The following is a 25,636-nucleotide window of genomic DNA, read 5'->3' on the forward strand; positions in this document are numbered from 1 at the left end:
AGCTGTACTCTGCCTCAGGCACCTGGGATCTGCTTGTCCTTATATCCTGGGGTGGCCTAGTCCCAGCTATGGTTTATGTCCAGAGCTGAAGCAAAGAAGACAAGAATAAGGATAAGCCCCAGAACTCACCTGCTGCGTTCTCCCTCCCAAGTTTACAGATGAAAACTGAGGTCCAGAAAGGGAGGGTAAAGCTTCCACAGTCCCTTGATGAATACCATGGTGGGTTCTCTGCTTCTGAAGTGGGGTCTCTAGCTGGGACTGAAGCCCTGTTCACTATGAAGGTGTATTTGCAGGACCATATCTATGAACTGGTCTTGAAGTCCCTTTTCCACACCTGAGTTTTAACTCCTCACCATTGCTTCCATTTTTCTATTTATCAAGTCTTAAGTACTTGAATCTTCCTAAGAGAGCATCATATGAAGGTCACAGCCCTAATCCAGTGACCACATTTCTAGTTCAACACTGTTGCTACCTGAGGGACCATTAGCCCCCTAGTCTCTCCTTTTATAGAAGGAAACTGGTAAGGGGCATGGCCCTGGAGAGCCATTGCATTTCTCTCATTCTCTATGGTTCACCTCTGGCCGACCCAATCCCTACCCCCATTTCTAACACAAGTACATCTTCACTTGTACTAAGGTTATGGCTTCTGACTTAACACCTTCACTTAGATCTTTAATTCCCAGGCTCTCTGGATTTAGTTGCTGTTCTGCCATCTATAGTAGCTCTCCGCCGCACTGATTCACACCTCTGCAGCACCCTCCCCTGAAAACCATCCAATCTGACAGTTTTGACATTCTCAGCTGCCGCTTAGGTTCACTACTCATGCTTACACTCCCCGGGTTTCCCAGGGTCTGACGTCACCGACATCTGACCAATGAGACAACCTGATACATATTACCTACCCCCAGGAGGGTTCACTGGAGACACCCACTGTGAAACTCAAACCCAGGGCAAGTGGAAATGCCTTTCTTGTTGTTTTACCTTCTTCAGTTCTTCCAGCTCAGAGAGCACACACATCTCCTCGAGGATATGCCACCCAGAGGGTTGGCACCTGACCGTGATGCTTCCGATGTAGCCAAGGCTACAGGGAAGAGTGTACTCGTCATTCTCAAACCCAAATCCAAAGGCAATGCTGTTACACTGGGCTAGAAAACAATAGAAACAGAGAAATAGATAAAAGAATATAAACATAGTAGAAGAATGTCTTGACACTCTCTATAAACTATGTATTAATAGCAGTGCTTTTAGAAGGTCTTGACACTCTATATAAACTATGTATTAATAGCAGTGCTTTAGAAGTCATATTTTCAGAGCCAAACCTAGGCAAAATTCAGGAGTAGAAGAAGTTCATTTTTGATGTCCAGCTTTACCGCCATCAGTCCCCTTTCCTCTTTCCTGATGTTCTGCCCTCCCCAAGGCTGGCCCCCTTTCCCTCAAGGTATGTAATCTAGGCTAACAATCTGACTTTTAGTGAACTATCAAATAGTAAGTATTCACTGAAAACAAGCCAAGGTGTGATCCCTCCCAGAAAATATTTACCCTCTTTAAGGGAATGCTAGAATACCAGATAAGCTTCAAGATACTATGGGACAAAGCAGGCATGATAAGGTTAAAAGATAGGCCGTTGCCATTTGGGGGTGACATGTCCTACTCTGTTCCCCTAAAAGCTTCTCACATTGTGACCAACCGCTTAGTTCCCCTTGCACTAGGCCCTTCATAATATATTCTTACCATGATCGTGACTGGGAGGAGGAAGAACCACAAGGGCTGTGATTTTTGTTTCTTTTCCCCACTGCTCTGTCGTAAGTGTCTAAGCTCTTTGTACACTTAGTAAATATTTGTGGAATAGATGTTGAAAGTGGCAAAAATCTTGGTAAGAGAGATTGAAATTGAATGTAAAGAATTTTTCAAGCATTTGAAGAAATGAAGTGGAGTGTGTGTGCCTGTGTATTTCCTGTGTGTGTTTGTGAAAGACCTGAAAAAAAAAAATGCATTCTTTCCTGGGTCCCTTGGATTATAATTTAGGAATGTCATCAGCCCCAGGGCTCTTTCAATATGGTCACCAGTAAACTATTGCTGAGTCATTTCCAACAGAGCCTGCAGTGAATCAGTCTTGCATGACATTTGCATTAAGAATAAGAGGTCAGATCACCCATGAGCAAGAGTCTGAAATAGTATGAAATAGTCAGCTGAAATTGAGTTTCATCCTGGCTGGAGTTGAGGGGGGAGGGAACAGCTGCTTGATAAAGTCAGTCTTAGAACAATTCTGTTTTGGGAACATCTCCAATACACAATCTACTAATTAGGCTCCCCCAACCTACTTCCCTGGAGCTTCCCAGGTGGCTCACTGATAAAGAATCCACCTGGTGATGCAGGAGACAAAGGAGATGCAGGTTCAATCCTTGGTCTGGGAAGATCTCCTGGAGGAGGAAATGGCAGCCCATTCCATTATTCTTGCCTGGAAGATCCCATGGACAGAGGGACCTGGAGGGCTACAGTCCATAGGGTCACAGAGTCCCACATGACTGAGCGTCTGAGCCCGTATACAGGTAACCTAATTGTATAGAATCCAGAATTACCTTCTCCGAACACTCTGAAAGAATCTTCTTCAAGTGCATACAGCTTGCACAGATATGTCTTAGCTTTCTTAGCCATCTGCTCAACGCCCGACAGGAGCTCAGATGTGCTGCTGGAACCAACAACTTCATACCCAACAACGATGCTTCCATTTCTACAGTGATGATGTGGAAAGAAAAATCAGATTTATTTGTTCAGTCACTCAGAGCTTACTCTGTGGGGGTGACATTAGGTCTGTAGGGATAGATCAAACAGACTTGATTTTTGCCTACGTGGAGCTTACATGCTGATAGAGAAGGCAAGGAAAATAGAAACAAATAACCATAGTCCTGGAGTGGATTGCCATTTCCTTCTCCAGAGGATCTTTCCAACCCAGGGATCAAACCCGGGTCTCCCGCGTTGTAGACAGACGCTTTACTGTCTAAGCCACCCGGTGGTAATTATATATAAATATATAAATTCTAAATTTTGTTAAGCGTTGTGATAGACAAGTTCAGGGATAGAGTTACAGATATAGAAAACAAACATGGTTACCAGGGTTTAACATGGGGGCAGGGATAAATTGGAAGCCTGGAACTGACATATACACACCACTATATATAACATCTTTCCCAGATTTTAGGAAAAGATTGAAGGCTGGAGGAGAAGGGGACAACAGAGGATGAGATGGTTCGACTTGATGGACATGAGTTTGAGCAAGCTTGGGGAGTTGGTGATGGACAGGGAGGCCTGGCCTGCTATAGCCCATGGGGTTGCAAAAAGTTAGACAGGACTGGGTGACTGAACTGAACTGATATATAAAATAGGTAACTAATAAGCACCTACTGTATAGCACAGGGAAGTCTACTCCATACACCGTAATCGCCTATATGGGAAAATAATCTAAAAAAGGGTGGATAAATGTATATGTATAATGAATTCACTTGGTTATATACTTGAAACGAAGACAACATTGTAAATCAACTATATCCTATATAAATTTCAAAATAAAGTTTCGTCATATAGGTCTTTGTAAAAGCATATTGGAACTTCCTTGGTGGTCCAGTGGTTAAGAGCACCCCCCCTCCTCCCCCGCAAGGCAGGGGATGCAGTTTCCATCCCTGATCAGAGAACTAAGATCCCACATGCTGTGGAGCAACTGAGCCCACGCGCCATAGCTTGAGAATCCGTGTGCTGCAGTGAAAGATCCGTGTCCCATGCGCTGTAACTAAGACATGACACAGCCAGGAAAAGTCCCTAGAATAAGCACGGAGAGCTCTAAGATCTGGGTCTGTACAATTAGGAGAACAGCATCTCTGGAACTGAGATGGGGAAGATGGCGGGAGAAGAATGTGAAAGGTTATGATGGGAGGAGATGGAGGACCCCCATTTTGGACATGTTACATTTGACATATCTACTAGAAAATCAACTGGAGATATTAATGCTGCTGCTAAGTCGCTTCAGTCGTGTCCGACTCTGTGCGACCCCATAGATGGAAGCCCATTAGGCTCCCTCTTCCCTGGGATTATCCAGGCAAGAACTCAGGAGTGGGTTGCCATTTCCTTCTCCAATGCATGAAAGTGAAAAGTGAAAGTGAAGTCACTCAGTCGTATCCGACTCTTAACGACCCACCAGGCTCCTCCGTCCATGGGATTTTCCAGGCAAGAGTACTGGAGTGGGATGCCATTGCCTTCTCCTGGAGATATTAATAGGTATTGGATATTTGAATTTGGGATTTAGGGGAGAGGCTGAAGTCGTATAACACGTTTAGAACCCACCTGCATACAGAGGGTATTTGAAGTTATGAAAGCCAGTGAGATAATATATATTAATTTAATCCTGTGATTCAATGAGGGTTAGGCTTTAGGGTTATTCTCATTTTGTAGATAAGGGAACAAAGTCCTAAAGAGAAGTTGGGTCAGGTCATTAATTATTAATTGATGGGGGACTTCCCTGATGGTCCAATGGCTAAGACTCCAGCCTCCCAATGTAGGGGGCCTGATGTTTGATCCCTGGTTGGGGAACTAGATCCCACATACTGCAACAAAGAGTTTGCATGCCACAGCTAAAAAGATCCTGTGGGCCACAACTAGACCTGGTGTAGCCAAATAAATTAATATTTCTTAAAAGTTATTAATTGATGGATAAGAACCTCTGGCTCTCTGAAGCTCAATTTTTTTTTCTTTTCTTTTTTTTTAGATTTAAACAAAGATTATTCCAAAGGTCAAATTCTTAATCATTTCATTGAACTAACATTGAGCTGCCCTGAACTCACAATAAATAAACCCAAATAGGTTTATTTTAGGTTGTGATGGTCACAATGTCATTTCATTGATATGGATCTTCTATAGTGTTTAAAAAGTATTTTTCTGCCTATTATTTCATTTTATGTAATTGAGCTTCAGTCAGATGCCATAGCTATTCATAGGTCTGTTTGACAGATAAATAGAGACAGTGAGAGATTAAGATTTACTTTAGATCATATATGTAAAGAGCAAGACCAAAATAGTTGCATTTTATAGACACGTCCACTTTTACTGTGACTTTGTCTATGAATTATTGAGGACAATTTGTAAGATAGATAGATAATTTGGTGGAACATAAATTAGAAATATAAATAGAAAACCAGGACCAAGGCAAAGAAAAATGTGAATATTGAATACAAAACTGTTGACTGATTTTCAATTTTGTCTATGAATTCAATAATGACATAGTCAGAAGCAGAAGTTACATGAACTATATAGACCTTCATATAAGAAAAAAGAAGCAGAGTTTTTCCTAGCACTAAATTTTAAAGACTATTATACCTGTGATCCTTTTTGTAAGTATATGAGAAGACTTAAAGGATAATGTTCAAAACAGTACATTTGTAACAAATGTTGTTGAAAATTTCCTATAACTCTACTTTAACTGTGAAAAAAAAATAAGAAGCTAAATTCTCTGACCTCTAAGTCACTTCCTCTAACAGACTATAAATAGCTGGTAATCAATACACACATGGGTAACTAACCAAGTAGCTTTTGAATTAAAGTATAAACAAAAGGATAATTTACTAAATACCTCTCTATTTGCTGTAGACAAGGACTACTGGGCTTTGAAGTATGGTACATACATGATATCTACACAAAAAATGTAATATTTTACCCAAGGAGCCCCTTCTGGCTCCCAGCTATACAACATTACACCCTCTCTGCTGAGGAGCAAACCCATTCCTTCACAACCCACAATCCTCATCCCCACCCCTCGCCCCTTCCTATTCATGCCTTCCTGCTTCTTTCCAAGCTCTGCCCTGCCGTCTGGGTTTCTGATTCTAGTTTCTGATCCATAGTTTTGAGAATGACATTTAATATTTATGCTTGCAAAAAGATTTAAGTGAGAATATAGGCCTTCTTCTTCAGGCTTTTGCAAGCATCACAGACTTTTATCCAGCCTTAGTAAGAATCCTACGTCAAAGACCAGTTCTGACCTATTTTCTGTTGTGGTCACTTGGAAACAGCATGAGACATCCTACTTGGCTCCGGGGAGGCCCTTCTAAGACCACTGTGGTACTTACCGAAACTGGGTGACTCGAACGGCTTCAAAACCTTGGATTCCTTTGTATGCTTCCTTTAGCTTTACAAAGAGAGCAAAGGGCAATGTGTTGATCTTTGTCCCCACACAAGAAAGACATTTGAGCAAAAAAAAAAAAAAAAAATGGATGCAGACAAGAAATAAACCAACTGAAGCACTGAGCAAAGGAAAGACACGTGGCAGGAGGTAATTGTGTGTTATAGAAATACTATTAAAATGACAGCAGAGAATGGACACCCACACGCCTGTGTACATACATACAGTTTAATCTTGAGATGGCTAATAAAGAACATAGAAGCAATTGCTTAGATTAGAGGATGAATTTGGTGCCAGATAGTATAATAAATTCACCCCAAACCTATTTTTTCCTTCCCTTAAATAAGCCATTTATTTTGACAGATGCCTAAACTGAATCTACTTGTGAGGTATTTGTGCATGTCTTCAGTTAGGACCACACCTGAACCAGCAGCCTAGACAGAAGTGGTTTTATGTGACTTCAGTATGAAGTCCAGAATTTTGGAGAGTAACTCTGTTTAGCCTCTAACAAGAGAGGCTTCTTTAAGGGGAAAAAAATCCCAAATGTTAACAATTGCACTCAGATCATGAAAACTTTCTTTTGAGAAATAAAAATCAGAAAATAATCAATAGGGCTCGGTTTAATATTACCTTAATGAATGAGCAAAACCAAGCACTAAGGGAATGAGAAGAGGTCAGCTGCTTAATACTCCTTGGAAGAACATGTTTAAAATATATTCCTTGTGGTCAGAGTGATTAACTGCTGTGTAAGAACTAATTGAAAAATGAATAAAAAATATGTGTTAAATAAACTTGTTGAATTAGAAACATCTGAACTTATGTTTAACCAACAAATTCGTATGTAATAAGAGGAAAATGCTTACCTGCCTTTCAATTCCAGTGGTATATTTGGCGTACATAGCAGAAGATGAATCCAAAAGGTCTTCTGTAAATTTTTCATTAATTTTGAAAGTACCCCAAACCTCTATGGAAAATAAGAAATTTACAGAGATAAAAATTACTCACTTGATATAGCATAAAATTACAAAAGTCTAATTCAGCCCATCTATTTGACAGTGGTACTTCAATTCTTTTATTCTTATTTTTTTGGTCAATTTCTTTTTATGATGAATGTTCCCCTAAAGTAAGTAATACAGGAAGAAAAATAATTCTCTTTTGTGGTTTTGGAACATAATGGGAAATTGCAGTAATCAAGACTACCTTTTGTTGTTGTTCAGTGGCTAAGTCATGGCTGACTCTTTGATATTCCAAGGACTGCAGCACTTCAGACTTCCTTAGCCTTCGCTATCTCCTGGAACTTGCTCAGATTCATGTTCAGTGAGTCAGTGATGCTATCTATCCATCTCATCCTTTGCCGCTCCTTCTCCTTTTGCCTTCAATCTTTCTCAGCATCAGGGACTTTTCCAGTGAGATAGCTCTTTGCATCAGGTGGCCAGAGTATTACAGCTTCAGCTTCAGCATCAGTCCTTCCAATGAAAGTTCAAGGCTGATTCCTTAGGATTGATTAGTTTGAACTCCTTGCAGTCCAAAGGACTCTCAAGAGTTTCCTCCAGCAACACAATTTGAAAGCTTCAATTCTTTGGCTCTCAGCCTTCTTCATGGTCCAATTCACACATCTGTACATGACAACTAGAAAAAATCCTAGCTCTGACTCTATGGACCTTTGTCAGCAAAGGGATGTCTCTAGTTTTTAACACACTGTCTAGGTTTGTCATAGCTTTCCTTCCAAGGAGCAAGCATCTTTTAATATCATGGCTGTATTCACCATCCACAGTGATTTTGGAGCCCAAGAAAATAAAGTCTCTCATTGTTTCCACTTTTTCCCTTTCTGTTTGCCATAAAGTGATGGGATCAGATGCCATGATCTTAGTTTTTTGAATGCTGAGTTTCAAGCTAGCTTTTCCACTCTCCTCTTTCACCTTTATCAAAAGACTCTTTAGTTCCTCTTCACTTTCTGCCATAGGAGGGGCATCATCTACATATCTGAGGTTATTGATATTTCTCCTGGCAATCTTGATTCCAACTGGTGATTCATCCAGCCTTGCATTTCATGTGATAAACTCTGAATAAAAGTTAAATAAGCATGGTGACAATATACAGCCTTGACATACTCCTTTCCCAATTTTGAACCAGCTCACTGTTCCATGTCCTGTTCTAACTGTTGATTCTTGACCTGCATACAGGTTTCTCAGGAGACAGGTAAGGTGATCGAGCATTCCCATCCCTTTAAGAGTTTTCCACCGTGTACTGTGATCCACACAGTCAAAGGGTTTAGTGTAGTCAATGAAGTAGATGCTTTTCTGAAATTCCCTTGCTTTTTCTATGATCTAACAGATGTTGGCAATGAGATCTCTGGTTCCTTTGCCTTTTTAAAATCCAGCTTGTACAGCTGGAAGTTCTCCATTCACATACTGCTGAAACTTAGATTGAAGGATTTTGAGCATTACTTTGCTAGCAAGTGAACTGAGCACAATTGTATAGTAGAGTAGTTTGAGCATTCTTTGGCATTGCCTTTCTTTGGGATTGGGATGAAAACTGACCTTTTCCAGTCCTCCAATCACTGCTAAATTTTCCAAATTTGCTGGCATATAGAGTGTAGCACTTTAACAACATCATCTTTTAAGATTTGAAATAGCTCAGCTGGAATTCTGTCATCTCCACTAGCTTTGTTCATAGTGATGGTACTTACATCCCGCTTGACTTCACACTCCAGGGTGTCTGGCTCTAGGTGAGTGACCACACCATTGTGGTTATCTGGGTCATTAAGACCTTTTTGGTATAGTTCTTCTCTGTATTCTTGCCATCTCTGCTTCTGTTAGGTCCATAGTGTTTCTGTCCTTTATTGTATCCGTCTTTGCATGAAATGTTCCCTTGGTATCTCTGATTTTCTTGAAGAGATCCCAAGTCTCTCCCATTCTGTTGTTTCCCTCTGTTTCTTTGCATTGTTCACTTAAGAAGGCTTTCTCATCTCTCCTTGCCCTTCCTTGAAACTCTGCTTCAGATGGGTATATTTTTCCCTTCATCCTTTACTGGAGTGATATGGCTCATGACTTTATTGAGTTACATAAGCCCCTTTGCAATGGTAAAGCTGATGAAGGGGATGACCTTATAAGCAGGTAAGCAAGTAAGCATTCATATGTGGTTACAAACAACAGTCACTAGCAATGAAACATATCTCAATTTAGGCACAGAGCTTAAACACTGTCCCTATTTTAAAAAAAAAACACTTTAAAAAAATCATTATTTGCTAATTCCAACTTAACCTTTGCTTACCTATCACTGGTGCCTTTCTGCTCTGGGACAGGCTATTCCCTACCTCTGGATGGACAAATCCTGTGTCTTTCATTCAGGACTTGGTTAAATGCACCTCTTTTGCAAGGCCTTCCCTAGGTCCCATATGAAAAGAGTCTTTCTCTCCTTTAAATTCCTACAGTACTTGATCCATACCTCCTTTCTAGCCTTTTCACCTACACATCTATCTGTGAACACACCTCATGTATATATGTTCCTACTCTATTTGGGAAAGACCCTTGTGAATGTAATCCCTTTCTGATTCATACTTGTATTCCTCCAAAGATGGATCAGAAATGGACCATCCTACTCCTTTTCAAAGAGTAGGATTCCATCAAAATCTATCAAAAAGATGACATTGTCTTTTTACCTGTGTTAACAATCTGGCCTCCCCAAGCAGCTTGCTAATTCATCAACAGCAAGAGAAATGCCAGAATTTGCTCCAGATCTGGGTATAAAGAGGGTGCTTAATAATTACATGTTATTTGGGGAGAAAAGGATTGGCCATTTGGGATTAGCAGATGCAAAATATTATATATAGGATAGATAATCAATAAGTCCTACTGTATAGCACAGGGAACTATATCCAATATCCTTTGATAAATCATAATGGAAAAGAATATTGAAAGAATACATGTATATATACATACATATACATATGTATATGGACTTCACAGGTGGTGCTAGTGGTGAAGAACACTCCTGCTAGTGCAGGAGACATAGGAAACATGGGTTCACTCTTTGGTTTGGGAAGATCCCCTAGAGGAAGGCATAGCAACTCACTGCAGTATTCTTGCCTGGAGAATCCCATGGACAGAGGAGCCTGGCAGGCTACAGTCCATTGGGCTGCAAAGAGTCAAACACAACTGAAGCAACTTGGCATGCACAGATGCATAAGTAAGTGTGTGTGTGTGTGTGTGTGTGTGTGTATCTGAATCTCTTTGCTGTATAGCAGAAATTAAACACAACATTGTAAATCAACTGTATTTCAATACAAAATAAAAAAGTAAATAAATAAGCATCACCTTAACCTCAATTGCTGTGGTCCTGAGAAAGGGACCGAGGGATACCGAGAGAAGATGGGCTATTCAGGTCCTCCTTTACTCTTTGCTCCACTTTACCAAACTCTGGAGCTTCAGGATAACTGGACTAGTCACTGGGGACATTTCCTAAGTCATTTGGTCTGTTGAGGGCCCGCATTATCCGGCTCACCTTACCATACACTGAACATCAACCTAAGCTGGCAATAGCTCCCTCAGCATCCACTGGTCTCCTAAGCCAGACTTTCAACTTCCGTTTAGTTTTGGCAAGTCATTCAGTACATGTATTTGTTGGCAATTTAGAGCATTTCTTTCACTATAATTACTAGATAACCCTCCCTGTTTCACCCCTCTGAATTTTTATTTTCTGGAAATTGATGTTGGCCCAAGAAGTGGAAAGAAAACATTATTTACTCAGGCTGTTGCCTGGTTTGGAATTCCAAGGAATCTCCCTAAATTTCAGAAGAATCATAGAATTGTTGAGGTGAACTAGAAGTACCTCCAGGACAAACTGGCACCCAAACACCAACTTGCATATCTGAATTTTCTGCACTTCCAAATTTCTCAGTGTGTCCAGCCAAGCCTAACATGGTATGTCATCTCTGCCTTTCCATCTCCCTGTAAACACTAGTTCTCCTCTGGAAGGCAAAAGAAACATCAGGGCGCAGAGCTAAGAGTCCTTTTTCTCTCTGTCATGTGTGGAGGTGGGAGGCACCCTGGCTCCCCTCTGGGTATCCGTAGGTGCTTACTTGTTCTCTCACAGAAATATACGCTCTGGGTGAGGTTGCTGGAATGACAGTCACAGCTCTGGAATGATCCTGCCTTGAGAAGGGAGCAATTCTGGGGATCGAGGCACTGGGGAGGAAACCAGGAGTAGCTGTCTTCACAGGCACAGCGCAGGACCCCGTTCTGGTAGCCACAGTCTGCAGGAAAAACAGAGCTTGGTCTTACCAGGCCTTTTTCATAAACTGGCTCTAGCTGAGTTCTCATCCTTGGCTTTGACACAGAATCTGAATCAAAAGCTAGAGGTATCTCTCTCCAAAAGCTAGAAGAATGAAACCAAAATGGAGACAAGCATATTTAAAGTTAAGGAAACATCCTGCTCAATAGATACTAAGGTTGGATCAGAAATCCAGCAAACAACAATCAAATATCTTGGAAAGTGAAAGTGTTAGCCTCTCAGTCGTATCTGACTCTTCTCGACCCCATAGACTGTAGCCCGCAGGTTCCTCTGTCCATGGAATTCTCCAGGCAAGAGTACTAGAGTGAGTAGCTGTTCCCTTCCCCAGGGGATCTTCTCAACCCAGGGATCAAACCCAGGTCTCCCACATTTCAGACAGATTCTTTACCATTTGAGCCACTAGCATCCAAAAGAAGGATGTATGTTCCATTGATACCCTTTGAATGCAGAAAGAAGCAGAAGAAGGTTTGTCAACCTGAGAGTTATTTGAAGGATTCTAGAAGGTATTTGTCCACTGTGTTATTGGAGGCTCTCATCAGCCTAGCATCAGTCCCCCAAAGTCCCTGTTAGCCTTGTGGCAAAGACAGAGAGACCTTTCTGTTGAAAGTCATAAGGAAAAATTCTATTAACCAATCCTGTATGTTTCTATTTGACCTAAATTCCCAGCAACAATCTTTCTTTTTTAACAGACCCCCCCCCCAAAAAAAAAACCAACCTGGGGCAAAGTTACCAGACACTGTTGTGAAATTACACACAACTGTGCCCAGTAAGTGGCTCTCTTACTTGATCGTGCATCAGAATCTTCTGGGAGGGGTCTCATTCCAAAGTTTATGAGGCAATGTCTGGGATTTGCATTTTTTTTTTGCATTCCCTGTTGCTGCTGCTGCTACCGCCAGTCTGGATACCACACCCTGAGAACTCTTGTTTTAGATAAATTTCTTAATTTCTCCTAACCCCCTCTGTGGTGGTTGTTAGTGAGGCTTCCCAGGTGGCTCAGTGGTAAAGAATCCTCCTGCCAAGCAGGAGATGCAAGTTCCCTCCCTGGGCTGGGAAGATCCCCTGGAGAAGGAAATGGCAACCCACTCCAGTATTCTTGCCTGGAGAATTCCATGGACAGAGGAGCCTGGCAGGCTACATCCACGGGGTCATAAAGAGTTGGACACAACTTAGCAACTAAACAACAGCAACAACATTCTTTTCAGCCATAGTTATTGTGGGGGTGACGGATTCTACAGGATAGCCTAAGCTCTACCCGACTCAGGCATCATATTCCCCATTTCTACTCCCAGTCAACAGAGATGGACTCACACGTGGTGGCCTTTGCTCTGATTATATTCACTGGCTCAGGTAAGAAAAATAAGGGAGGCGCCCACGACTTCAGAAATTCCTTCAGCTCTCTTTTCTTCTTGGAATTTCCATAGTGCACCTGAAGCAGCAGCTCGTATTCCTGGATTGAGCCTAGAAAGAAGAGAGACAGTCAGAGGCATCCTTTCTCGGGCTGGGAGGGAGACACTGCTGAGCAAGTGAGGGCAGAAGAGAGGTCAGGTTCAGCATGGGGCTCATGGACACTGCTTGGTATTCACTTCCGCTCATCCAGTCATGGACTGATGCTTTACCTCCAGAGTAAAGCATGCAGACCGCCCACACAGGCCCAAGACACATATCTTCTCTGACTTCTGCCAGACTAGGTGCTCCGTGCTCTCCAATCCAGCTCTGCTCTGACGTCCTGATTCTCCCTGCTTCTCAAGTCACATCCAGAGTCAAGCTTCAGGGTCAAGACTGAAGGGAAAAGAGGTGAGGAAGTCTTAATCACTCTCCCCTCTTGCTCCCTCAGTTCTGGTCTTCTGAAAGCATCTCTGATACTAAACCCCCTGTTCGGACCTCTCTGGTGGTCCAGTGATTAAGACTTTGCTTTCCAGTGCAGGAGGTGTGGTTTCAATCCCTGGTCAGGGAGCTGAGAACCCACATGACTTCAGGCCAGAAAACCAAAAAAAAAAAAACAGAAGAAGCAATAATATGTATACCTATGGCTGATTCATGTTGATGTTTCACAGAAACCAACACAATTCTATAAAGTAGTTATCCTTCAATTAATAAAAATAAATTTGAAATTAAATAAAAAAGTAATATTGCAAATTCAATAAAGACTTTAAAAATGATCCTGCCAGAAAAATCTTTTAAAAATAAATAAATAAATAAAACCCCCAGTCCCCTCTTTCCTCTCCAAAGAGCCTTCCCCTCTCATGCACAAATGTTCCACTAGTTAGCTGAGTTTGATACTGAGATGAAATGCAAAAGTAAAAACCAAAGCAAACCTTACTTGAACCTTAAGACACTCTCACCTCCACCTTATCATTTCTGAGCAGCACTTCTTGTTTCCTTAAGGAGAGGCCATTAGGTGCTTTGGGCTGGGAGAGAAGAGGAACCCCACCCAGAATTTACTTAGACACATTCACATGAAATTTGGTATCAAATTCCATGGGGGTCTTAATATCCTCCCAAGGTCCTCTGTGGACCCCAGACTGAGAATGTCAAGGACTTCAGAGACAAAGAGGCAAAAGGTGAATATCTTTTTCCCCCGAGTCTCCTTTCATTGCCATTGACGAAGAAACCTCCAAGAATCCCGTAGATTTCTCAGGACACCACCGTGCTTTCTACGGGCACAGATGAGACGGGGAGGGCACCTATGAAACTCTCATTTCTTAGGGGTCCTAGGGAGTTGGAAGATTTATAGGGAAGAAAAGCAGCTGAATCCATCCCTAGGTGAGGAGGGCATGACAACCCACTCCAGTATTCTTTCCTGGAGAATCCCATGGACAGAGGAGCCTGGTGGGCTATGGTCCACAGGATGGCAAAGAGTGGGACATGACTGAAGTGACTGAACACACACACAGGACAATCCCTAGGCTTCTTGGAAGGAAATCCAGAAGTTGCAGCCTGTCCTGGGACATTAACAGGAGGCTCCTCTCTGCCATGGTTGCCACCTACTCACCTTTCCCCTGCCTCCTTCAGGCCGGAAACTCTATCCCAGCCTTGGGAATCACCCCCGATGATGAGGGCTAAGGAGATATCCACTCCCATGGCTCAGACAGGTAAGGGGTGGGGCACTGGGGAAAGGCTGACCCTGGTCACACTGTCAGGGGTTAATGTTTCTTGTTCTGGAACCAGCCTGACTGGGCTTGAATCAAGCCTCCACCCGCCCCCGCCCCTCCCTGGGCTCTGTCAGTTTCACACTCTGTAAAATAAAGATGGCGATTGAACCTAGCTGGTAGGCTCCATGGGGGAATTTAAGTCATCTAACACACCTAAAATAGTGCCTGGCATTTGTAGCAGTTCAGTGAGTCCTTGTGCATTTTCCATTTTGTGGCATTCCAAATTGAAATTCTGATTTCATTTTCCCAAAGAATTGTGGCCTTGCTACAATGTGGGAAGGTCTATGGCCCTGTGCGAGAAGGAAATGGCAACCCACTCCAGTGTTCTGCCTGGAGAATCCCACGGACGGAGGAGCATGATAGGCTCCAGTCCATGGGGCTGCAAAGATTCGGACACAACTCAGCGACTTCACTTTATGGCCCTGTGAGTATATTGTTGGATGGCAAATTTACTGTCATCGTTCAGTCGCTAAATTGTGTCTGACTCTTGCGACCCCATGAACTGTAGCCTGCCAGGCTCTTCTGTCCATGGGATTCTCCAGGCAAGAATACGGGAGTGGGTTGCCATTTCCTTCTCCAAGGGATCTGCCCAACCGAGGAATCAAACCCGGGTCTCCTGCACTGCAGGCAGATTCTTTACCAACTGAGCTACGAGGGAGGCCCAGATGGACTGGGGAGGAAGATTCACTGAACCGTAACAAAGCTTTAGTGGTCTGACCCAGGAATCTAACAACCATCGGTGTGTATTATTTCCATGGGGAAATATACTCAATGCTTGAGACATCACACTTACAAATCAAATTTCAGACCACAACTCATTTCTAGATTGAAGTCTGTGCCTTTAATTATATTGTTGGGATCAAGATGAGGAAGGAAGGGAAGAATATGGGCAGCTACTGTCTGGGTACAGGGTAGGATACTATGCCTCTATTATATTATTTCATCCTCACAAGGAATTAATATTATTATCATTCTATAGATCTGAGGTATATAACGACATGCCCAAGATCATACAACCCATCAGAAGCACTCCTAGGACTTAAACCCTGCTCTCCAGGCTCCAGTGACTCAGAGGGTAAAGAATCTGACTGCAGTGCAGGAAGCCTGGGTTTGATCCTTGGGTCAGGAAGAACCCCTGGAGAAGGGAATGGCTACCCACTCCAGTATTCTTGCCTGCAGAATTCCATGGACAGAGGAGCCTGGCAGGCTACAGTCCTTGGGTCTAAAAGAGTCAGACATAACTGAGTGACTAACATCTTGACTTTCACTCCTGGCTCCAGTGTATGCTTCCAGTGTATGTAAGAGTCTTACCTAGAGGCTTTTGCTTATTCACATTGAGTTCTCGTTTTGTTTTGATGCCTTCATCCCTCTGTCAAAAAGAAAAAGAATTACAACAAGGGTTTGTCATGTTGTATTTCATAAAGCCTTGTTGGATTTCCCAGATAGATTAAAATTATGTATCTAAAACCTAGTGAGATGGTGAGTGGGTGCAAGACAAGACATGGCTGAGACATCTTTTGAGCACAGATCTGAAGGAGGTGGGAAAGTGAGGATCTCCGAGAAAGAACTTTCCAAGAGGAGGGAACAGCACATGCAAAGGCCACGGGATAAGAACATGCCTGGCACGTGAAGGCCAGAGTAGCTATGTGGTGTGGGGGAGGGGCAGGAAATGAGGTCAGAGAGTATCTCTGGGGAGGCAGGTCCTGTAGATCTTTCTGGGCTGTGGCAAGGGCTGTGCAGGACAGGGACTATACTCGATGTCTTATAATCACCTATAATGGAAAAGAGTCTGAACAAGAATACATATGTGTATATATTGGGCTTTCCTGGTGCCTCAGTAGTAAAGAATCTGCCTGCAATGCAAGAGACATGGGTTCAATCCCTGGATTGGGAAGAACTCTTGCAGAAGGAAATGGCAACCCACTCCAGTATTCTTGCCTGGGAAATCCCATAGACAGAGGAGCCTGGTGGGCTACAGTCTATTGGGTCGCAAAAGAGTTGGAGATGACTTAGCAACTGAACAACTCAATCACTTTGCTGTATACCTGAATCTAACACAACGTTATTGACATTTCTCCTGGCAATCTTGATTCCAGCTTGTGTTTCTTCCGGTCCAGCGTTTCTCATGATGTACTCTGCATATAAGTTAAATGAGCAGGGTGACAATATACAGCCTTGATGTACTTCTTTTCCTATTTGGAACCAGTCTGTTGTTCCAGGTCCAGTTCTAACTGTTGCTTCCTGACCTGCATACAGATTTCTCAAGAGGCAGGTCAGGTGGTTTGGTATTCCCATCTCTTTCAGAATTTTCCACAGTTTATTGTGATCCACACAGTCAAAGGCTTTGGCATAGTCAATAAAGATGACACCACCCTTATGGCAGAAAGTGAAGAGGATCTAAAAAGCCTCTTGATGAAAGTGAAAGAGGAGAGTGAAAAAGTCAGCTTAAAGCTCAACATTCAGAAAATGAAGATCATGGCATCTGGTCCCATCACTTCATGGTAAATAGATGGGGAAACAGTGGAAACAGTGTCACACTTTATTTTTGGGGGCTCCAGAATCACTGCGGATGGTGACTGCAGCTATGAAATTAAAAGACGCTTACTCCTTGGAAGAAAAGTTATGACCAACCTAGATAGCATATTCAAAAGCAGAGACATTACTTTGCCAACTAAGGTCCGTCTAGTCAAGGCTATGGTTTTTCCAGTAGTCATGTATGAATATGAGAGTTGGACTGTGAAGAAGGCTGAGCGCTGAAGAATTGATGCTTTTGAACTGTGGTATTGGAGAAGACTCTTGAGAGTCCCTTGGACTGCAAGGAGATCCAACCAGTCCATTCTGTAGGAGATCAGCCCTGGGATTTCTTTTTGGAAGGAATGATGCTAAAGCTGAAACTCCAGGACTTTGGCCACCTCATGAGAAGGGTTGACTCACTGGAAAAGACTCTGATGCTGGGAGGGATTGGGGGCAGGAGGAGAAGGGGACGACAGAGGATGAGATGGCTGGATGGCATCACTGACTTGATGGACGTGAGTCTGAGTGAACTCCGGGAGTTGGTGATGGACAGGGAGGCCTGGCGTGCTGTGATTCATGGAATCGCAAAGAGTCGGACACGACTGAGCGACTGAACTGAACTGAACACAACGTTGTAAATTAACTATGTTAGCTAAACTAAAATACGTAAATTATTACTTCAATTTAAAAAAAATGGGAACTTCCTGGTAGTCCAGCAGTTACAAAGCCATCTTCTAATGTGGGGAACACAGGTTCCATCCCTGCTTAAAGAGTTAAGATCCCGCCTGCAGCACAGCAGCTAAGCCTGTGAGCTGGCAATTAAAACCTGACATGGCCAAATAAGTAAATTTTAAAAATAGACAACTTTTTATTTTAAAATTGACTATTGGAAAAAAAAAGAAAGTGAGAATAGGTAGGGAAGAGTCCAAGGATTGCTAATGTCGATTAAGGTGGATTTCTATGCTTTCTCTCTAACAAAGAGGTCATAGGAGAGGATATGCTGAGTTAGATGTCATCTCCAGGATGGCTTTGTCCAAGATGCTGGTTTTGCTTTCAAATCATCTAAGCTCCAGGAGATAAAGTGACTCGTCTAAGGCCACACAACTAAGGCAGGTAATGTTGAGACAAGAACCCAGCACTTCTGATTTCAAGTCTACGAAATTATGTCATTTCAGTTGCCTAGAGAGTGATGGGAGCTCAAAGTGGCAGAAAGACAGAGAGAAAAACAGGACATACACCAACTCACCTCTAGGAAGCCACCTCGGCCCTCGGTGATGGTGAGGAAGAAGAATAGCCAGAGAGAAGAAAATCTCATCTTCTGCCGGCCCCTCCTGGTCCTGGACAGGACACAAACAGCTGGAGTCACAGTCTGTGACTAGAAGTGTGTGCCATGCAAGGATGAGACATGAAGACAAGTCATTCAAACCAAAATTTTAAAATGCATTGTTGGGGGTGGGAGTGGGGAGGGGAGAGTACTTCCCTGGTTGTCCAGTAGCTAAGACTCCAAGCTCCCAATGCAGGGGGCCCAGGTTGGGTCCCTGGTCAGGGAACTAGATCCCATATGCCACAGCTCAAAGATCCTGCATGCCACAGCTGAGACCTGGTGCAGCCAAGTAAAATAAAATGCCCAGGGGGGAAAACCGAAGTGGGTTCATCAGACGCTCTGAGGGTTTGGTTACTTTTTTCACCAGAGACACCATCTCTTCTACTCTCACTATGGAACTAGTGAATTTTTCTCTTTACATACTTACTAGAAAATTTCTCTGGGGTTTCTTCTAAGTGATCAAATATGACAACACAGGGCTTCCCTGTTGGCTCAGATGGTGAAGAATATGACTGCAATTTGGGAAACTGGGTTTGATCTCTGGGTAGAGAAGATCCCCTGGAGAAGAGAATGGCTACCCACTCCAGTATTCTTGCATCGAGAATTCCATGGACAGAGGAGCCTGGCGGGCTATATATAGTCCATGTGTTCGGACACCCATGTGTGACTAACACTTTTACATGACTCAACACAGGCTATTTTAAAATCTTGACTTGCTTCACTTTGCAACTGAGTGCATTTAACATCCAGCCTTTTATATTTCACTGAGGTTTTCTTTTCATCTCAGTAAAGCCAAACACTCAAATAACCAAGGACCCTAGAAACACTAATATTAAGATAGAATCAGAGTATTTTAGAATTTAAATAGTCATGAAGCAATCAAATTTCCTTCTTCATAGTTCATGCGGCTAGCAACAAATTGTCCTCCAGTTCATGGTTGTCTCAGAATAATTTAGACACAACTCAGCCCACAGTCAAGGCCATAAAATGCCCTTTACAGCTCCACGGGAAAAGATGAAGAGCTATGAGTCCCCAGCATTGGAATCAGTGCCTGGAGTCAGCAGCACAGATCAGCCCAGCACTTACCTTCCTCTCTGGGTGCCCTGTAAACTTCATGCACGCTTTGCCATCCCAACAGCACTGCCCTGTGCTTTGCTCTCTGATCTACATGAAAATAGAACAGTTGGGAGGGATGGAAGAGGAGGTTGGAGTTAGCAGATGTAAGTTTTTATATAGATAATGGATAAACGACAAAGTGGAGAAGGCAATGGCAGCCCACTCCAGTACTCTTGCCTGGAGAATCCCGTGGTCGGAGGAGCCTGGTGGGCTGCAGTCCACGGGGTCGCTAAGAGTCCGATATGACTGAGCGACTTCACTTTCACTTTTCACTTCATGCATTGGAGAAGGAAATGGCAACCCACTCCAGTGTTCTTGCTTGGAGAATCCCAGGGATGGGGGAGCCTGGTGGGCTGCTGTCTATGAGGTTGCACTGAGTCGGACACGACTGAAGTGACTTAGCAAACTACAAAGTCCTACCGTATAGCACAGGGCTGTGCTGTGTGTGCTTGGTCACTTAGTCATGTCCAACTCTGCGACCCCGTGGACTGTAGCCCACCAGACTCCTCTGTCCACGGGGATTCTTCGGGCAGGAATACTGGAGTGGGTTGCCATGCCCTCCTCCAGGGGAATCTTCCCAACCCAGGGATCAAGCCCAGGTCTCTTGCATTGCAGGCAGGTTCTTTAACCATCTGAGCTACCAGGGAAGTCCAAGAGTACTGGAGTGGGTAGCCTATCTCTTCTCCAGGGGATCTTTCCCACCCATGAATTAAACGGGGGTCTCTTGCATTGCATAGCACAGAGAGCTATATTCAATGTCCTGTGACAAAGCATAATTGAACAGAATATAAGAAATAATGTATATATGAGTATAATCCCCAAATCACTTTCTTTCAGCAGAAATTAATACAACATTATAAATCAGCTATACTTCAGTTAAAAAAATTACAATTAAGGGACTTCCTTGGCTTCCCAGTGACCAAGACTTCACACTCCCAACAGAGGGGGCCCAGGGCTGGATCCCTGGTTAAGGAACTAAGATCCTGCATGTCACTACTAAAGATCCTGCATGCCACATTGAAAATCAAAGATTGAATTCTGCAACTAACACCCAATGCAGCCAAATAAATAAATAAATCTTTCTTAAAATATTGATTAAATAAAGAAAAAAGACATTAAAGACAGTGCAACTACTGCCACTAATATGGCCTATATGTTAGTAGAGAGTCTTTCTAGGGCTTTCTAGGGCAGCATGAAAAATAAGCCATGGGACACACACCCCTTTTGTATTTACCTGCTTCCCTTAGTGAATGGTGCTCACATGCCCCCATCCCCTGCCTGCCAAGACTCCCCCTAAATAGACTGCTGTAACTTTCTTTGGGCAGCAGTCCGGACTCCGCATCATTTTCTCCATCTTGCTTCCCAAAACCTACCTGCTCTGAGTCCTGGTCCCTCTGACTCGTGCTTTTTGCTTTCTGAAAGTGATAGGTTTTTGTCTCTGGGGTGGTTGTTTTTTCAGATATACACTATGCATATACACCATCATGCATAAAATAGATAGCTAGTAGGAAGCTGTTGTATAGCACATGGAGCTCAACCTGGTGCTCTGTTATGACCTGAAGGGGTGGATGGAGGGGATGAGAGAGAGGCTCAAGAGGAAGGATATGTGTGTGTGTGTGTGTGTGTGTGCATATATATATATATAACTGATTCATGTTGTTGTATAGCAGAAACTAATACAACACTGTAAAGCAATTATAGTCCAATAATAAATTTTTAATTTAATTTGTAATAAATAAATAAAATTAAATTTTAATTAAAAATCAAATTTAAAAAAATTTAAAAGTTGACTCCATAAAAATAGACATATTTTATAACATGAGTATATGTATGTGGGGGCTTCCCAGGTGGAACTAGTGTTAAAGAACCCGCCTGCCAATGCAGGAGACGTAAGAGACGTGGGTTCAATCCCTGGGTCAGGAATATCCCCTGGAGGATGGCATGGCAACCCACGCCAGTATTCTTGCCTGGAGAATCCCACGGACAGAGGAGCCTGGCAGGCTATGATCCGTAGGCTTGCACAGAGTCGGACACGACTGAAGTGACTTAGCGCACAGGTATGCACGCATATTTATATTGGGGCTTCACTAGTGGCTTAGGTGGTAAAGAATCTACTTGCAGTTTGGGAGACCCAGGTTTGATCCCTAGGTCAGGAAGATCCCCTGGAGAAAGGAATGGCTACCCACTCCAGTATTCTTGCCTGGGGAATTCCATGGACAGAGGAGCCTGATGGGCTACAATCTATGGGGATTGCAAACAGTTGGACCTGATAAGCAACTAAGTGAAAAAAAAAAAAAGAAAAATATAGATGTAAACATAGATAGATACACACATACATGATAAAACATGTCTATCTATATCTGTATTATGTGTATATACACACTCATACATAATGAAATTTCATATAGATGTAAAATAGCTGAACAGTTTTATGAATAGAACTTCTTTTCCTATGTCCTTTGTATATTTTCTATTTGTTTTTATTTATACATATGTTGTTATTGCTTATTTGTTGGTGAACTGCCACATCCCCTTAAGCTGAAACCCTGATCCTAAGTTCCAATTTACCACATCCTGCTAAGCCAACTTTCCAGTACCTTCCTGAAGTGAAGTCACATTGTGGAGGGAACTGGTGCTCCTTCTAGCCCCTTTCCCACTTTTTCTCCACTTCCGGGCATGATTTTTAACATGATCTCCTCTTGTTCTCTTGTGCCAGGACCTGCTTCCATGTGGGAGGCTTGGCACTCACATGGCTCTTTCTCTCCATTTCTCTCTCTCTCTGAAAAATCTCTTTCTCGCATATGGCACCCAGGCCTGAGGCTGCAGACCCAACGTGAGGAGGCCTGGGCTATAGTTCCAACTGTTGGGAGGAAACTCTCTTATCCTCTTGGCCTGGTTTATTCTTTCTTCTTCCCCCACTGGCGGGTGGAGCATGGGCTTTCTGTCTCCTTGGACTTGCTAGAAATGGTAAACTGGAACTTTAATCACGGTTTCAGACCAAGGATTCCCAGTCACTGGTCCAGAGGCCAATCATGAATAGCCAGACTATGAAAAGGAGAGGGAGGCATTGAGAAGGAGAAAAGGAAACACTTCAGGGCCAATTTGAAAATACAGGCACCCCCATTCCACCATAAACCTACTAAATCTTATGCAGACCAGGCTCTGCCATGTGTGTTGTTAAAGCTTCCCAAGTGAGGCTGACCCCCAGACAGATCTGAGAGCTGTTATTCTAAACTGCTTCTAGGAGAAGAAAAAAAGGTTCTGCTCCAAGGCTAATTGGAAAGACTGAAGCTGAAGCTGTTGCAAAGAGTGGACTCACTGGAAAAGATCTTGACGCTGGGAAAGATTGAGGTCCGGAGGAGAAGAGGGTGACAGAGGATGAGATGGTTGGATGGCATTACCGACTCAATGGACAAGAGTTTGAGCAAACTCTGGAAGATATTGAAGGATGGGTAAGCCCGGCCTGCTGCAGTCCATGGGGTCTCAAGAGTTAGATACAACTGAGCTACTGAACAACCACAATTTAAGCTAATACTGTGATCTGAATTCTCTTTGGAGTTTGAGACCAAAGTTTCAACTTACCAGAATGTTTTCTTTGCTTCCTTGGTACACTCAGCTTCCTCTGGGGTAGGGTCGGAAGACTAACAGATAAATAGGGAATAATTTTTTAGTGTTAGGTATGGGCCACACACGGAGAAGGCAATGGCACCCCACTCCAGTACTCTTGCCTGGAAACTCCCATGGATGGAGGAGCCTGGTGGGCTGTGGTCCATGGGGTTGCTAAGAGTTGGACACAACTGAGCGACTTCCCTTTCACTTTTCACTTTCATGCATTGGAGACGGAAATGGCAACCCACTCCAGTGTTCTTGCCTGGAGAATCCCAAGGACAGAGGAGCCTGGTGGGCTTCCATGTATGGGGTCACACAGAGTTGGACACGACTGAAGCGACTTAGCTGCAGCAGCAGCATGGGGCCACACAATATTTAGGACACTATTTATTGTCCAGGATGACTGTTGTTTTTCTGAAATTCAAATTTAACTAAGGGACTTCCCTGGTGGTCCAGTGGTTAAGACTCCACACTCCCAATGCAAGGGCTCAGGTAAGATCCCTAGTCAGCGAACTAGATCCACATCCCGCAACTCAAGATTTTGTGTGCTGCAACTAAGACTTGGAACAGCCAAAAATAAATAAAAATTAAAAAAAAATTAAACGGGGCATCTTATACTTGACAACTAATCGTAGACATGGGTATCTCAAGGTGCATGGGTCAAAACAGGCCCTGTGGTTAACCTGCCTAGGATTCAGGTCCCGGCTTTGACATTTATTAACTGGATGCCCTTTGACACTTTCTTAATCTTTCTATGCCTCAGTTTGCTCATCTATAAGATGGGGAAAGTTGTATCAAATTCAGAGATTCTTTAGAGAATTGAATGAGTAATTGCATATAGAAAACCTAGAGCAATGCCCAGCAGATGGTGAGCCTCAATGATTGATAGCTACTAATATTAGCACAACTAGCATTTCAATCTCACCACCAGTTTCCATAGTAACTTGTTGGATTGTTTCAGAATTTGACTTCAATCTGAGTCAAATTAACTACTCAAATAAAAGTTACTCCTGGGTTGATGGCCAGCACGGTATCAATGGAGGGATCCAAGATTCAAGAAAGTAAAAATACATGTTTATAATAACTAAGTTAACTGATTCTAAAGATGTTTAATTGTGTGTGTGTGTGTTGAGGAGCTGTTCTTTAGTAGCTAAGTCATGCGTAACTCTTCTGCGATCCCGTGGACTATAGCCCACCAAAGTCCTCTGTCTGTGGGATTTTCCCAGGCAAGAATACTGGAGTGGGTTGCCATTTCCTTCTCCATGTGTTGAGGAGGCGTAATCTTAAATCTTACTTAAATTTGCCTTCACTAGAGGCAAGCCCCATGGTATTTTCAGCACTTTCTTCTCAAATGGAAGTGTCCTGATTATTTAAAAAAAAGAAAAGTTCTCAGAATCCATGTGTCCTTGCCAGAGATGGGGAGCTGTTGTCATCATCAGAGTGTGTGTGTCTGTTTATATCACACCTCGGGGGTCAGTGATACCTGACCTGCAGCTGTGTCGGCCCTGGCATCCTTGGGAAGGCTTGGCCATAGTGGACCCCCTTCACTTCCTTGAATTCATTCAACTGAATTCATTCCTGATAATCCTTGTCCTTCAGTTTTTGGAGAACAATCATTAGCATTTGCTATTATGCTTCTGGAGTCAGCTGCCCATTGTCTTCTCAGCCTTCCAGTTATGTATTTATGGATCAGATATCATTTATTTATGTCAACAGCTGTCTCCTTATCAACAGTGGTGCTGAACTGGGATTGCTCTCACCTACAGTTTCCAGAATTTTTAGCAATAATCTATTCTTAGGCAGAGCTGAACTCGGTCGGCTTTCCTGGCATCAGTATTTATGGGATTGTGTTTCTTCCTCTATAAATAAAAGAATTCCCAGTAAAATCGTCATCCTCCTCTCTGCCTTGGACTTATGTGCATGCACACATATGTGCCCGAGCGTGCGCGCGCGCGCACACACACACACACACACACACACGCAGGAAGAGCAGATCTCCAACTGGGATAGGAAAAAAATTATGATTCAAATAGAACTGGTTAACAGGTGAGAACCTGCCAAACCTTGTTTTTATTTTATTCTTTTTTTTATGAGTTTTTGGTCATGTTTTCATTGGGATCTGCCTTTGTATAGGAATCCTTCAGCCATTTGCCTTTGAGAATTTCTTCGTGTTTTTCAATAGGCAGATACAGTAGAGAAGACAGGTTGAAATATAGGTGGGAAAAAAAGATAACCAGTGTCACACTTGGGAAAAATATTCGGTGGTTTGGTCATTTTTTTGAGATAGACTAACTTCTTTTGGAAGGACTATAAAGATTTCTAAAATTTCAGTGAGTGTCTGTGTTGTGTCCCCAGTACAATTTAAACACATGTTTTATATATTAGCATGTTTTTAGTATGTTAATATTTAATAAACTTGGTGGGGAAAGACCTAGATGAATTAGACCCTAACCTCAACTTTGTCCT

At 42.9% G+C, this 25,636-nt stretch overlaps 1 protein-coding gene across 31 annotated transcripts in view; it reads right to left on the reverse strand.

Annotated features, from left to right (window-relative positions):
- Nucleotides 1-25,636, reverse strand: part of ADGRF1 (adhesion G protein-coupled receptor F1) — an 89,053-nt gene that overhangs the window by 12,147 nt on the left and 51,270 nt on the right. For 13 of the 31 annotated variants that reach the window (XM_069563949.1, XM_069563942.1, XM_069563943.1 and 10 more), the window contains 9 exons: nucleotides 19,532-19,609; nucleotides 18,368-18,458; nucleotides 15,919-15,976; nucleotides 12,764-12,913; nucleotides 11,244-11,417; nucleotides 7,027-7,127; nucleotides 6,111-6,169; nucleotides 2,580-2,731; nucleotides 982-1,145 (listed from right to left, as the gene is read on the reverse strand). In XM_069563949.1, coding sequence (XP_069420050.1) covers nucleotides 982-1,145; nucleotides 2,580-2,731; nucleotides 6,111-6,169; nucleotides 7,027-7,127; nucleotides 11,244-11,417; nucleotides 12,764-12,913; nucleotides 15,919-15,976; nucleotides 18,368-18,436 — 927 coding nt within the window. In that variant the 5' untranslated portion in view covers nucleotides 18,437-18,458; nucleotides 19,532-19,609. Of the gene's footprint in view, nucleotides 1-981; nucleotides 1,146-2,579; nucleotides 2,732-6,110; nucleotides 6,170-7,026; nucleotides 7,128-11,243; nucleotides 11,418-12,763; nucleotides 12,914-15,918; nucleotides 15,977-18,367; nucleotides 18,497-19,531; nucleotides 19,610-23,143; nucleotides 23,203-25,636 lie in introns of all 31 variants that reach the window. The other 18 variants (XM_069563946.1, XM_069563948.1, XM_069563944.1 and 15 more) reach the window with 3 other exon arrangements.

This window comes from Ovis canadensis, chromosome 20 (assembly GCF_042477335.2).
Source record: "Ovis canadensis isolate MfBH-ARS-UI-01 breed Bighorn chromosome 20, ARS-UI_OviCan_v2, whole genome shotgun sequence".
NCBI lineage: Eukaryota > Metazoa > Chordata > Mammalia > Artiodactyla > Bovidae > Ovis > Ovis canadensis.